The sequence below is a fragment of the Macaca fascicularis genome, chromosome 3, assembly GCF_037993035.2.
Source record: "Macaca fascicularis isolate 582-1 chromosome 3, T2T-MFA8v1.1".
In the NCBI taxonomy this organism is placed as follows: domain Eukaryota; kingdom Metazoa; phylum Chordata; class Mammalia; order Primates; family Cercopithecidae; genus Macaca; species Macaca fascicularis.
This window is the reverse complement of record NC_088377.1, coordinates 13,174,914-13,190,101: the sequence shown is the minus strand read 5'-3', so window position 1 is coordinate 13,190,101 and position 15,188 is coordinate 13,174,914. Positions and strand designations below refer to the sequence as shown.

The 15,188-nt window shown below is 39.9% G+C and overlaps 1 protein-coding gene across 16 annotated transcripts in view; it reads left to right on the top strand.

Moving 5' to 3' along the window:
• ITSN1 (intersectin 1) overlaps positions 1-15,188 on the top strand; it is a 247,173-nt gene that overhangs the window by 92,619 nt on the left and 139,366 nt on the right. For all 16 annotated transcript variants that reach the window (XR_012432038.1, XR_012432037.1, XM_045387760.3 and 13 more), the window contains 2 exons: positions 11,739-11,918; positions 13,395-13,491. Coding sequence is in view for 14 of the 16 variants with exons in the window: in XM_045387760.3 (XP_045243695.1) it covers positions 11,739-11,918; positions 13,395-13,491 (277 nt within the window). In the remaining 2 variants the exon portion in view is untranslated. The remainder of the gene's footprint in view (positions 1-11,738; positions 11,919-13,394; positions 13,492-15,188) is intronic.

Here is a 15,188-nt window from a genome sequence, read left to right as displayed (position 1 = left end):
CTTTCTTTTTTTTTTTTTTTTTAATCTTAGCTCACTGCAACCTCCGCCTCCCAGGTTCAAGCAATTCTCCTGCCTCAGCCTCCCAAGTAGCTGGGATTACAGGCGCCCACCATCACACCTGGCTAATTTTTGTATTTTTAGTAGAGCCAGGGTTTCACCATCTTGCCCAGGCTGGTCTTGAACTCCTGACCCTTGTGATCCATCCGCCTCGGCCTCCCAAAGTCCTGGCTTTACCACCCGGCTGGCTTTAGGTTTTTTAAAATTACCTTCTCTTTGCCTTCATTATCACCAAACTAACTGGGTGACATGGTGTGTCACTCTTCCATGGTTCCTTGTCTGCATGGGTTTTTTGTTTTGAGACAGGGTCTCATTCTGTTGCCCAGACTAGAGTGCAGTGGCACGGTCATAGCTCACTGCAGCCCCCAACTCCTAGGCTTAAGCGTTCCTCCTGCTTCAGCCTCCTGTGTAGCTGGGAAAACAGGCATGCACCACCACACTGAAGTAATTTAAAAAATTTTTTTGTAGATAGAGTCTTGCTCTGTTGCCCAGGCTGGTCTCAAACTCCTAATCTCAAGTAATCCTCCCATCTTGGCTTCCCAAAATACTGAGATTACAAGATAAGCCATGGCACCCAGCCTCAAATCTTTTTTATTGTAGTTGTTCACACACTGTAGAATTAAGGCTCAGACTAGGGTCTGAACAATGATTTTGTTCAACTCCCCTACAGAGAAGAGAGAAAAATGGGGTGCAGTGATGCTGTGACTTGCCTTAGAACACCCAGAAAATAGAATTTTTGATTCTAGGAAATTCTGTGGGTAGATTTGGTACCTTCTTTCACCAGTACACTCAGCATAATTCTTTTGTTCTGGACCCAACTTATACAGGAGGAGTCTGTTTTTCTTTTGCTTGGTTTTTGTTTTGGCAGAATACATGGTTTTATTGGATTAAACCAGTGTTCTGTACGCCCCTACTCTGTGTCCTAGTTGCTGGGAACATGCTGGCCAGCAAGACCTCATGGCTCCTACCGCTGTGGATCTTATTTTCAAATTGTGGGGAGCAAGGAAGTAAATACTTTTAGGTGAGAATAAGTGCAATCAGTTCATTAAAACAGGGTAATAGGAGAGACAGAGAGAGAGAAATCAGTAGAACAAGATGGCCAGGGAAGAGTTCTTTGAGCAGATGACTTTTGGAACTGATGTAGATGATGAGAGCCATGTCAAGACCTAGGGGAGAAGCCTTCCAGGCTAAAGGAACTGCACTGGCAAAGGTCCTGAGGCAAAAACTAGCTTGGGGAGGTGTGCGAGGGACGTTGTAGTCTCCCCCTGAAGCATGGGGAGACCATAAGGAAAAGCAAGCAAGCAACAGATTGTTTAAGCGGAAGAATGACGCGGTTGATAGACTTACCTGTGTTATCTGAAGACTGGAATGTAGGGGACAAGAGTGGAATCCTGGAGATCAGTTAGGAGGCTTTTGCCACACGCAAGAGGCAATGATGATTTTTATCTGGTGGTGATAATCAATGTGGAGGACAGATTAGATTCATTATAGCCTGTATTTTGGAGAAAAAGTAAAAAGGACTTGTCAGTAGATTGGAAATAAGAAATGAAAAAGGAGAATTAAGGCTTTTCACATGAATAACTAGATGGATGGCATAACTGTATACTGAGTTGGGAATATCAGGAAGAGGAATGGTTTTAAAGGAGAAATTAAGAGTTTTGGTGATTTTGAGAGTCCTAGTAGATTTCTGATGTTAAGGAGATGTTAAGGAGACAGGGATGATGACATTTGACTGGACCTCAGAGGAAGTATCGATCAGCTCTGGGGCAGTTTGGATATGGAGAGCATGTCTTAGGGACAAGCTTAGCTATAAGGAGCAGAAGGTGTAGACCTAAGCCTTGGTGTGATGTGACATTTAAAGGCCAGGCAAAAGAGAAGAAGCCAGAAACCAAGAGTGACAAAAGTGAAATGGCAGAAGATTGGTGTCCTGCTACCAAGAAAAAGTATTTCAAGAAGGAGGGAGGGCTCCATTGTTTGAGCTGCTTTTGAGAGATCCAGTAAGAATATGGCAGAACAGTGGTGATTAGATTTGACATGATGAACTTGTGAGTGACCTTGACAGACAGTTTCGGTAGAGTGATAGGGACAAAATCCTGATTAGAGGCTTGGAAGAGGGGAGAGAATTTCAAGAATTAAGACTTAGCACAGTAAGAGGTGATGGCAGCCAGAATACGGCTTGTGGTAGTTGTATTTATTTAGAAAGTCATTCATTCAGAAAAGGTAGTCAGTTGTTAAAAGTCAGTTGTCTTTTTGCAGTGGCTATTTAAAGCCCAGTAGGCCAGGCACGGTGGCTCATTGCTGTAATCACAGCACTTGGAGAGACCAAGGCTGGAGGATTGCTTGAGGCTCCTAGTTCAAGACCAGCCTGGGCAACATAGTGAGATCCTATTTCTATTTTTTTTTAATGTAAGTAGATAGGTAGCTAATAAATTTTTCCATTTCTGTAAAAAGGAAAAATTATTTTGTAAGAGAAGATTTTTAACAAATTTGGAAGCTTAAAAGATGCTTTTACCAGTCTGATGATTAAACAGTATTTTTAAACTTGTCCCTTTCCTCAGTGTCTTTTTGAGGTTAGCGTCCTTTTAGGTTAGGGGTCTGCGACACAGATGGGGTATGTGTCTTGAAGGTTAACTGGTTGCACAGTATGCTGTGTCAGGCCTTTTGAAAGTCTGAATGATAGTTCATGAAAACTTTTTAGTTTGTTTCCATCTGTTTTTAGTTGTTGCTTGAGTAGATTGATATTCTTAAGCAAAAACCAGGATTTGGAGTATAATTCATTATAGATATCAAAAGAAAAAACCCAAATTTTTTTTTTTTTTTTTTTTTTTTTTTGAGACGGAGTCTCGCTCTGTCGCCCAGGCTGGAGTGCAGTGGCCGCATCTCAGCTCACTGCAAGCTCCGCCTCCCGGGTCTACGCCATTCTCCTGCCTCAGCCTCCCGAGTAGCTGGGACTACAGGCGCCCGCCACCTCACCCGGCTAGTTTTTTGTATTTAGTTATCAAATAATCTTAGAAAATTTTGGAATTCTAAAACTGACAAGGTAAACCTGATACATATTGCTATGTGTGGATATGTAAAGTTAATCTGATTCTAAATGAGATGTGTGGTAATGTGCTTGACAGTATGTATGTGAACTGTAAACCAGTCACCTAGATGACTATAATTAATAAACTTTTACTCAGTAAAGCCCAAGTTAGAATTTGTTTCTTCTCTTTGTTGGATTTTCAGTGTCTATAAACATTGTTTTTAAAAATGAAAATAGGCCGGGCGCAGTGGCTCATGCGTGTAATCCCAGCACTATGGGGGCCGAGGCAGGCGGATCATGAGGTCAGGATATCGAGACCATCCTGGCTAACACAGTGAAACCCCGTCTCTACTAAAAATACAAAAAAAATTAGCCAGGCGTGGTGGCGGGCATCTGTAGTCCCAGCTACTCAGTAGGCTGAGGCAGGAGAATGGTGTGAACCGGGGAGGCAGAGCTTGCAGTGAGCCGAGATCGTGCACTCCAGCCTGGGCAACAGAGCGAGACTTCGTGTCAAAAAAAAAACCAAAAAGGGAAATAGTCTGATTTTCTTACTGTATAAGTAATAGATGCTAATTGTGAGTCAACAATGCAAAAAGACTTAAAAAGTAAAAATTACTATTAATTATATTACCCATTGATGACCGCTGTGCTCAACAACACTATTTTTTAAATCTTTTTTTTTTTTTTTTTTTTTTTTTTGAGACGGAGTCTTGCTCTGTCCCCCAGGCTGGAGTGCAGGGGCACCTTCTCGGCTCACTGCAGCCTCTGCTTCCCAGGTTCAAGCGATTGTCCTGCCTCAGCCTCCCCGGTAGCTGGGATTACAGGCATGTGCCACCATGCCTGGCTAATTTTTGTATTTTTAGTAGAGACGGGGTTTCACCATGTTGGCCAGGGTCTCTAACTCCTGATCTCAAGATCTACCTGCCTTGGCCTCCCAAAGTGCTGGGAATACAGGCATGAGCCACCGTGCCTGGCCCTGTTTTTAAAATCTTACACAAGCAATACATACTCTTAGTAAAAAGAAATACAAACAGAACAGAATTGTGTACATTTGTAACAGTGCAGGAGGAAGAGGGAAGAATTAGGGTACCTGGTGTACTTGAGACAGGAGAACCCCAAAAGAGCTAACAGGTATTTGCAAGAAAGTTCAACCAGGCTGAGAGCAGCAATAGAAATGGGAAAGGGTTATGCTGTCTGCAGTACTGAGTACAAAGGATCTGAGAGATTTGGAGCAGTCCAGCCCCTAGGAACTCAAAAGACTGGCCCAACAAGCCTTCCTTTTGGGACAGGGCTTCATACTCAGGAAAAACAACTGGGAGTAGAATCAAAATTGAGCAGTACAGGGACATGGATACAAAGGAAAGAGATGGTCCAGACAAAAGTAGGGGAGGAGAACGGAGACTGGAATTCCCAGGAAGCAAGGCTCACATAAAAATGAGCAAGCAAGGTCAAATCCACTGCAGAAAGTGTCAAGCAAGGTCAAATAACACAAAGTTATTATTAGAAAAAAGAGAATAAAGGGAGAAATAACACCCCTGTGGACAGTGAAAGCACACCAGTAAATCACTACTTCAAAACAAGTTTGAAGAGAATAAGGAAATGATACAAGACTTGAAAGATGAACGTAAATCAGTTTTTAAGGCTCAGAAATAAGGTGACAGAAAGACTGAGAAATAAAAGAAAAATTCATTCTAGAAATGAGGATGCAACTCAAAGCAACACAGGGGATACTAACTGAAGAAAAATAGAAGTTACAAAGAGGAAAAAAATTTAAATTAAAAGGAAATGAGGCCAGGCGCAATGGCTCACACCTGTAATCCCAGCTCTTTAGGAGGCTGAGGTGGGCGGATCATCTGAGGTCAGGAGTTCAAGACCAGCCTGGCCAGCCTGGCCAATGTGGCAAAACCCCATCTCTACTAAAATTACAAAAATCAGCTGGGCATGGTGGCACATGCCTTTAATCCCAGCTACTTGGGAGGCTGAGGCATGAGAATCACTTGAACCCGGGAGGCAGAGGTTGCAGTGAGCCGAGATCACACCACTGCACTCCAGCCTTGGGGACAGAGTGAGACTAGGTCTCCTAAATAAATAAAAGAAAATGGAAAAGATATAAAAAGAATTTGAGAAACAGTAACACGTATATGAGACAAAGAAGATTGAATGTATGGGCAGCAGGAGTCCCTGAGGAAGAAAACTAAACCAATGGAATAGAACAAATGATAAAAATGAATTCAAGACAACTTTCTTAAAATAAGAGATTCTAAACTATATTTAAAAGAGTATCATGTGGCCAAGAATATCGATCTAAAAAGTCCAACACTAAGATATATTCTAGTTAAAGGAGAAATTATTTAGACATGTAGGAAAAGAAAGCATATGACTTACAAGGGGGAAAATTAGATTATCTTCAGATTTTTCAACAGCAGTGCTTTCTGCTAGGAGAAAATGGAGTAACATATTTAGAATTTTCAGGGAAAGAATAAGCCAAGGATTTTGTGTCCAGAAAAACTGACTTTCAAGTAGAAAAAACAGACAAAATGTTACCAATTTATAAGGCCTCGGGGTCTATTAACATGAGCCTTTCTTAAGGAATCTATTAGAGGATGTGCTTCAGACAATCAAAATAGCTAGAGCTAGGTCAGCATAAGGACTGGTGGTGAGCACTAAATATATAGTTAGCTGTAGAACTAAGACTGAAGGAAGGCTGAGGAGCAAAGAGTATCGGATATAATTCCCATGCATTGACAGTTGGATACAATGTAACTTTAAGCGGGGCAGGACTGCATGCGAAATAAAATAATTTAATGCTTTCAGAAATTAGTATTAGTATTGTTATTCTGAAACTGTTGTCTGAGATATGTGGTAAAAACAAATGAGTAATTACGGAATAGTCTAATTCTGTCATTTTCTGTATCTGAAAATCTGTATTCTTGGTGTGGAAGAAAGGAGACACAAATGTATAGTATCAAATGTAAATAAAAAGCTGTAGAATCTTGGATTTGAATTTTCAAATCGAAAGTATTAATATGAACTCAGAAGGCGTCTCTTGCCACACCCCCCATTCTCTTCATCTATCTATTCATCTCTTTTTCTCCTGGTTGTGTTCACTGAAAAGACTAGATACAATTATCTACCCCAGCAGCACTGAGCATCCTTAGCGTCCAGATTGTGAACTTGAAATATCATTTCTCACCAAAAGAGAACAGAGTTTGTTGGAGAAATGGCTGAATCCAGGTCTAGATATGAAATGTGAAGAGCTTGAAGGATGCATCTTGTATTACTGGTCAGCAAGGAAGCTATCAAAGAATAGTAGGAAGATACCAGAAATTCTCAGAAGCCAACCCAAAGAGGCTCACATTGACCAAAGAGAAGACAGTTTTAATTTCAAGAATGATAACGAGCCATGAATTAAAACTCAGTAAATATTTGTAAATTTATGACTCAATAATGATTTAATAATGTATTTAACAAGAATAATTTACCTTAAGAAGATCTTAAGAAACCAGTTCATTACCTTGAAAACAGGTAAAGGGAAGAATGAGGCATTTATTATGCCTTTCCTATATGAGCTGTACGACTGGATAGCCAACTAGTATATCCTCATTAGAAGCACCTCTTTATAAAAGTATTACGGCTTATAAATGACAAAGACATGGTAGGATTAGAACGTCACTGTTTTCAACTCCCCATAAATGAATAAATACAGACATTAAGCATCAGTGACTGCCAAGATCACAAAAAGATGGCTACATTTTGTGTGCTTCCTGTAGTCTTGCCAAAGAGATCCATCCTCAGCCTGATCCATTCTTTGGATGTAGGTGCCTATTTGCAGGAAATACAGAATATAAGGGAAATATTGAACTGCACCATGAGAGTGCAGTCAGCAAAATCCAGACTGGGATGGAGAGGGGCCTATAGATTAAAGGAAACCTAAAAAACATTTCTGCAGTGAAATTTCCGACCATGCCTGAGTTGAGATCAGCAAATTCTTCCCTCCAGGACAGAATTGACAGAATAACCATTTCAGTGCTGCGGAAATTGACCAAAAGTATATAACATCTGAGAATCATTTATGCCTGAAAAGCTGCTGAGCTTGAGATATGAAGCAGAAGTCTGTGGCATTCTTTCCTGGGCATTTCCTATCCCCAACACTGCAACTTGGTAACGTGGAGGGGCAGTTTGTAAATACCAGCAGTCTCAACTACTGTCATTGAAGGGGGTTATTTGCTTTGGGAGTGGGAAGTCATGCCTGTGCCCAGCAGCTTTGTCAGTGGAAATGGCAATTTTGGCCACAGAAGAGCAGGTATGACCAGCCACTCTATTAGCCTGAACTTGTGGTCATGGCCAGGGCAAGTATATTCTTGACTGAGGCTATGCACATGTGCCGTGGAGACCAGGGCGGGCCCGAGTCAGCTGCAAACTCCTGACTAGCCCTCAAACTGCATGCACATATAGAGAATATGCAGAAAGGCCCTGCAAAATGTTAAAGTTGGGGAAGACTTTAAAATGGTCTGAACTTTGAATGCATTTTTGAGCTGACAGATTGGCAGAGAAAGGAAGCCTTACTGACTTGAGGTGTTTGAGCAAAACTTCCGTCCCGTCATTGGCTGACTAATGTGCTAGAAAGATGCAGGTGCAATCCCTAAAAAGCCGGGCTTCAAGATAAAAACGAATTTTTTAAAAACCCACTGAGCAGATCCATCAGGGGCTGCACAACACGGGAAGATAGATTTTTCTGAATTAGCCTATGCCAGTTACTAAATAAAGATAGAAACAACAACCTTCAGGGGGAAAATCAGAGCCAGAGTAGCTACAATGTATTATCTGAATGTCCATTTTCACCTAAATTTGAGACATTAAAAAAATAACAGGAAAGTATTGTCTCACCCTCAAGAAAAGAAGCAGTCAGTAGGAACTGTCTCTGATCCAGCTGTTGGATTCATTTAGCAGACAAAGGCTTCAAATCAGCAATTACGCTCAAAGAACTGAAGAACTAAAGAAAAGCATGGAAATGAATCAACAGACACTCTCCAAAAAACAATAGAAATTACAAAAAAGAGGAAAATTGAAATTCTAGAAAAATATGACAAACTGACGTGAAAAGTTCAATAACCAGCCCGCCACAGTGGCTCGCACCTGTAATCCCAGCACTTTGGGAGGCCGAGGCTGGTGGATCACGTGAGGTAGAGTTTGAGACCCGCCTGGCCAACATGATGAAACCCTGTCTCTGCTGAAAATACAAAAAATTAGCTGGACGTGGTGGCTCCCAGCTACTTGGGAGGCTGAAGCAGGAGAATCCCTTGAAGCCAGGAGGCAGAGGTTACAGTGAGACGAGATTGTGCCATTATACTCCATTATACTCCAGCCTGGGCAACAGGAGTGAAACTCCATCACAAAATAGGAAAAACTAAGGCTGGGTGCCGTGGCTCACGGCTGTAATCCCAGTTCTTTGGGAGGCTGAGGTGACGGATCACCTGAGGTTAGAAGTTGGAGGCCAGCCCGGCCAACATGACAAAACCTCGTCTCTACTAAAAACGCAAAAATTAGCTGGGTGTGGTGGCAGATGCCTGTAATCCCAGCTACTCGGGAGCCTGAGGCAGGAGAATCACTTGAACCCAGGAGGCTGCAGTGAGCCAAGATCATGCCACTGTGCTCCAGCCTGGGCAACAGAGTGAGGCCTTGTCTCAAAACAAAAACAAAACCTGAAAAGTTCAGCAACTAAAATGACAAATTTACCACAGGATCTCAATAGCAGATTCAATATAGCAGAAGACAGAGTCAGCGAAGTTGAAGATTAATCAATAGAAATTATTCAGTCTGAAGAATATGGAACAAAAAGATTGAAAAAAAATAACAAAGTTTCAGAGGTTTATGGAACAAGACCAAGTTTACCAATATGTGTGTCATGGGAGTCTTAGAAGGAGGATCATGACAGAAAGGTACAGAAAAAATATTTGAAGAATAAAAGCCAAACACTTGCCACATTTGGTGAAAAGCAATAGTCTACACAATCAAAAGTTCAACACAACTCAAGTAGGGTAAATACAAAGAGATCTACACCCAGACACATCATAGTTAAACTACAAAAGCCAAACACAGAGATAAAACCTTGAAAGCAGTAAGAGAAACTCATCATGGATAGGGGAGCATAGATACAAATAACAGCAGACTTGTAATTGAAAACAATGGAGGTTAGAAGGCAGTGGAATTTTCAAAATGCTGCAAGAAAAAATTCAACCCAAAATTCTATATTCAGCAAAACTGTCATTTAAAAATGTAGGTGAAATAATGACCTTTTCAAATAAACAAAAACTGAGAGAATTCATTACTAGTAGACCCACCTTAGAAGGAATACTGAAGGAAGACTTTCAGGATGAAATGAAATGACAAAAGGTGGTAACTGTAATATATGGAAAGAAATGAAGAGCATCAGAAATGATAAATATGTAGGTTAATTTAAAAGACCATATAAATCTATTTTTCTTCTTTTCTCTCAAGTTTAAAAGATGTAAGATTGTATAAAGTAATAATTATAACTCTGTTATTGGGCTTATAACATATAAGATTATAATGTATGTGACAGTAATAGCACAGAAGAAGAGAAAGGGAATTGAGCTATATTTGTGTAAAGTTTCTATATTCTGCCATTAGAAGTTGAGTATGATAAATTAATTTGGAGATTTTAATCCCTACAACAAGCACATAGAAAATTACTTTTGGATGGATACAGTGGCCCACCCCTGTAATCTTAGCACTGTGAGAGGCTTGAGGCCAGGAGTTTGAGACCAGACTGAGTATCATAGCATGACCCTGTTTCTACAAAAAATAAAAAATGAGCTGCATTTGGTGGTGCGTGTCTGTAGTCCCAGCTACTTGGGAAGCTGAGGCAAAAGAATCCCTTGTGCCCAGGAGTTTAAGGTCACAGTGAGCTGTGATCACATGACTGTACTTCAGCCTGGGTAAGAGTGAGACCTTATCTCTAATAATAAAAGAAAAAAAAGAAAATTAATGTTTTAATTACTATTATTATGTAATAATACTCTTTTCAGTTAGCTTTCTCAGGTTGAAAAGAAAATTTACTTTTAAGAAATAGTAAAGGTCAGACATGGTGACTCACGCCGGTAATTTCAGCACTTTGAGAGGCTGAGGCAGGATGATCACTTGAGCCCAGAAGTTCGAGACCAGCTCAGGCAATGTAGTAAGACCTCATCTCTACCACCCCCCACCAAAAAAAAAAAAAAAAAATGTGTGAAACTGGGTGTAGGGATGCACACCTGTGGATCCAGCAAGTTGGGAGGCTGAGCTGGGACAATCACTTGAGCCCAGAAGGTGAAGGCTAGGGTGAGCTATGATCATGCCATTTCACTCTAGCCTGGGCAACAGAGCGAGATCTTGTCTCAAACAAACAAAAATATTTTTTAAAAATCAATAGGGGGCATTTAAACACTAAAATTTATTTCCTCAACATGAGAGAAGGTATTAAAGTTAGGACAGAGAAATACAAAAGAAGGGAAGCTTTTTACTTTTTTTTTTTTTTTTTTTTTTTAAGACAAGGATCTCACCGTATTGCCCAGGCTGGAGTACTGTGGTGTGATTGTGGCTCACTCTAGCCTCAGCCTCTTTGGCATAAGTGATCCTCCCAACTCAGCCTTCCATATAGCTAGGACTACAGGCGGGTACCACCATGCCTGGCTAATTTTTAAAATTTTTTGTAGAGATGGAATTTTGCTATATTGCCCAGTCTGGTTTTGGACTCCTGCCCTCAAGAGATCCTCCTGCCTTGGCCTTCCAAAGTAGTGAGGTTACAGGTATAAGCCACTGTGCCCAGCTGGAAACATTTATTTTTGTTTTATCATTTCTTCTTTATTGGTTAGAATATTTTTATATAAAGATGCTTCCGGGGCCAGGCGCAGTGGCTCATGCCTGTAATCCCGGCACTTTGGGAGGCCAAGGAGGGTGGATCACCTGAGGTCAGGAGTTTGAGACCATCCTGGCCAACATGGTGAAACCCCATCTCTACTAAAAATATAAAAATAGCCGGGCGTGATGGTGGGCACCTGTAATCCAGCTATTTGGGAGACTGAGGCAGGAGAATCACTTGCGCTCAGGAGGTGGAGGTTGCAGTGAGCCAAGATCACGCCACTGCACTCCAGCCTAGGTGACAGAGTGAGACTCCATCTCAGATAAATAAATAAAGATGCTTTCCCCATCAAATATCTGGTTTCCCTGAGGTATAATAAACATAGGAAAGGTAGATTGCAGTTTGATTTTTCTACCTTTTATTTACTAGTTTTCAAAGTAGTAAATTGATTGCCTTAGCGTCCTCCTTTTTTGACCAGTTAGGATTTTGTTTATTTTTAAATATAATTTTGAACTCATGGATTTAATTATATTTGAGCCTTTAAGTCCACTGCAGTTATTATACTTTTTGATTCTCATCTTGTTTGATCTGTCTTCAGGTTGAGTCTTGAGTCCTTTTGATGTGATCCTTGACATAATTTTTGTTACTCTTTAAAATGATTAACTTGAAGCCCTATTTTAATTAGAATGTATTACAGCTGGAAAGCGATTTTCTTTAAGCAGTACTGGGTTAATTATTATTCACTGTTGAAATGTGATTGGATGTGAACTGTGCTGGGCTTTTTTTTCTTCATAGGTATGGGAGGTATCGCCAGCATGCCACCGCTTACAGCTGTTGCTCCAGTGCCAATGGGATCCATTCCAGTTGTTGGAATGTCTCCACCCCTAGTATCTTCTGTTCCCACAGCAGCTGTGCCCCCCTTGGCTAACGGGGCTCCCCCTGTTATACAACCTCTGCCTGCATTTGCTCATCCTGGTATGTGACTTGCTGAAACCATAGGCTGAATTTTCACTACTGGTATTTTGCTGTTCATTATTAAAATCTCTAATTATATTTAAATGATGTTTTAGTCCAGAGGAAAATATCTTTATTTTTTTCACTTAATTTCACGTTTTTTTCCACTGTATTAAATGGGATATGCTAGTGTGGAGAGTGTGAAAGAGAATTACAGATTTCTGCATGCCACTGTGGGCAAAGGTGAGCTTAGTAGTGAAAGCCACAAATGTAATTTTCTTTCAAGGGCTGAGAAGAGCAATCGAAGTTGATCTGTATTTGAACATTTTCTATTTTTATATATCAGTTACTACTTTTCTTTAGCTACTATGAATTGCTAATAAGCAAGCCAATCCCCTAGGAATAGAATTATGTTGGGGATGATGGTAAAGAATAAAAAAGAACAGTTTATACTATTTCATGGTATTACATGCCTGCTTAATTGAAGGAAAGGATTTCAAAGTTTCTGGTTTAATTAATTCCACTTTGAGACTTTATTAAGTCTTTAGTTAAAATAAAGTATAAAACTATAGATGTAGATAGCCTTGGTCTAACATCTTAATGAATTCATATCAATATGGAAAGTATTATTTTTAAAGTACTTTGACTACATCTAAGTAAATTCAGTGTTGACGACATGGGTTTTAGCATCATACTTGAAACGTTTCTGTGCCTGTGGCCCCCTGAATTTGTTATATATGTCAGGATATGTCTTTAAGTTATGGCCAAATAAGCTAAATGTACCTCCTTTTTTTAGATTTTTTTCTTGTCACATGTAGTTCATCTTGCATGTATGACCATGACTGTGGACATGATGGTAGCCCAGAAAGTGTGTGCAGTTGTTTTTCCAGGAGTATAAGCAAATCCACACACTCTGAGTCTTCTATTCTTTTGTGGCTAATGGCAGAAGTTGCCAGTCATTTGCCATCAGGCAAGGGTGAGGGAATGTGGCTGAGACACAGAGTGGTTTTTTTTTCTGACACACAACTAACCAACCCCAGTGATAATCAGACACAAAAGCTGACCTTCCCTAGCATCACATGTTATCGGGCCAAGACTACAGTTTGTGGCTTCTTGGCTCTTACATCTGGAACTAATACTTCAGCTCCTTCAGTGCAGGGAAGAAAATACCATTTTATATATTTAAGCTGTTATCTCTTTAACTATTGGAATAGGTCCTATAAAAGGTGATACTAAATGTTTAATGAAGAGTAAAATTTTATGGAAATCAGTATTACTACATAGTAAGGTGATTTTCAGTAGAACAAGTAAATCTAGAAACCTTTTTGGCAGGAGGACAGAGAGTGAGGAACGAAAAGCTCTTTTTGCTCTAGGCTGGCAAGAAAGGGGGAATTATTTCTGCCTCAGATTTTGTTGACTGTGCATTTTAATTTTTGTAAATTGGGGCAAGTTTCTTATCTTTGTAGAATTAAAATTATTCAACATTTATTTTTACAGCCGCCACATTGCCAAAGAGTTCTTCCTTTAGTAGATCTGGTCCAGGGTCACAACTAAACACTAAATTACAAAAGGCACAGTCATTTGACGTGGCCAGGTAAGTTTTTCTTGTTTTTAAATGGGAAGTGTGGTTAAAGCCGTTACCTGATTAAAGTATAAATTTGACCATGAATCATCTATATTCTTTTTGTTGTCTTTTTTTGCAGGCTTTTGTAGAGTGCTAATAATAATTTTCTTAATTTCTGGATGGTGTCACTAGTTTTTCTCATTAATTTGTTGTGGAGATGACAGAAATCAAGGACGTAACATTTCCTTAAAGGCTTTGTGTATTTTTTTTTTTAAAGAGGATAAATGGATAGTAAAAAAATGTTTAAAAACAGTAAGATAAAATTCTGCATATAAGGGAAAAAAGCACATGGACTATTTTATGTGTTTATGATTTACCAATTTATGTATAAAATTTTTATATGAAGATTGGAGTTATAGTTGGCCTTATTTTTAATTCTATCTCAGATAATCTTACAGAGTTCATATGGGTAGTTAGTAACATCCTATTAAAGACCATTTATTATGAAATAAATTATCCAGATTGTGGACAATTCACATTAATCAAATATATGGCTCAATTATTGCTTATGTTTTGGTCAACCTTGGTTTCAATTATTACCTTTCATATTTTTATTTTATTTTACTCCTATGTTTTACCCTTGCATACTGCTACACTAAGATGAGAAATTAAGTCTCTTTTAAGCCATCTCAAAACTTGGGCCGGGTGTGATGGCTCACGCCTGTAATCCCAGCACTCTGAGAGGCTGAGGCAGGAGGATCGCTTGAGCCCATGAGTTTGAGACCAGCTTGGGCAGCATGGGGAGACCTTGTTAATACAAACATTTTAAAATTAGATGGGAGGATGGCTGGAGCCAGGAAGATTGACGCTGCAGTAAGCTGTGATAGTGCCACTGCACTCTTGCCTGGGTGATGGCGGAGCAAGACCCTAACCCTGCCTTAAAAAAAAAAAAGCTTTTAGAAGTTATCCTGTCTTGTGTCATCCTAGCTGGAAATTGTTAAGTGAATCAAGTCATTTTCCCACTTTCAAGAGAAAAGCATGTTGAATATAATTCAGTGATGCCTTCATTACTTTTAAAAATGATTTAAAGAAAATCCATAAACTGAAAAGCACTGTGCCAAAAGCTTTATATACATTAACTCATTCTTCCCCATGAGATGATTCTGTTACTCTCCGTTATAGATGAGGGACAAGCTCAGAGACATTATATAACTCGCTCAACAGAACATAACTCAGAAGTGACAGAGCTGAGTCAAACTGAGTTATGTCTGATTTTAAGGCGTGTGTTCTTAACTATGCAAGTTTTCTCTAAAAAACTTCATTTAATTGTAGGATACAGGTGTAATCCCAGGACTTTGGGAGGCCGAAGTGGGCAGATCATGAGGTCAGGAGTTTGAAACCAGCCTGGCCAACATGGTGAAACCCCATCTCTACTAAAAATACAAAAATTAGCTGGGCGTGGTGGCGGGCGCCTGTAATCCCAGCTACTTGGGAGGCTGAGGCAGGAGAATTGCTTGAACCCAGGAGGTGGAGGTTGCAGTGAGCCGAGATCACAGCATTGCACTCCAGCCTGGGCGACACGGCCAGATTCTTTCTTAAAAAAAAAAAAAAAAAAAAATTATCCTTTACCATGCTGAAGTTTGGAGTTTATTATGACTTTGCAGAAATGATTTTGAAACCTGCCTTATTGATTTGTGACATTAGAATGAATAAACTATCAGTATTAG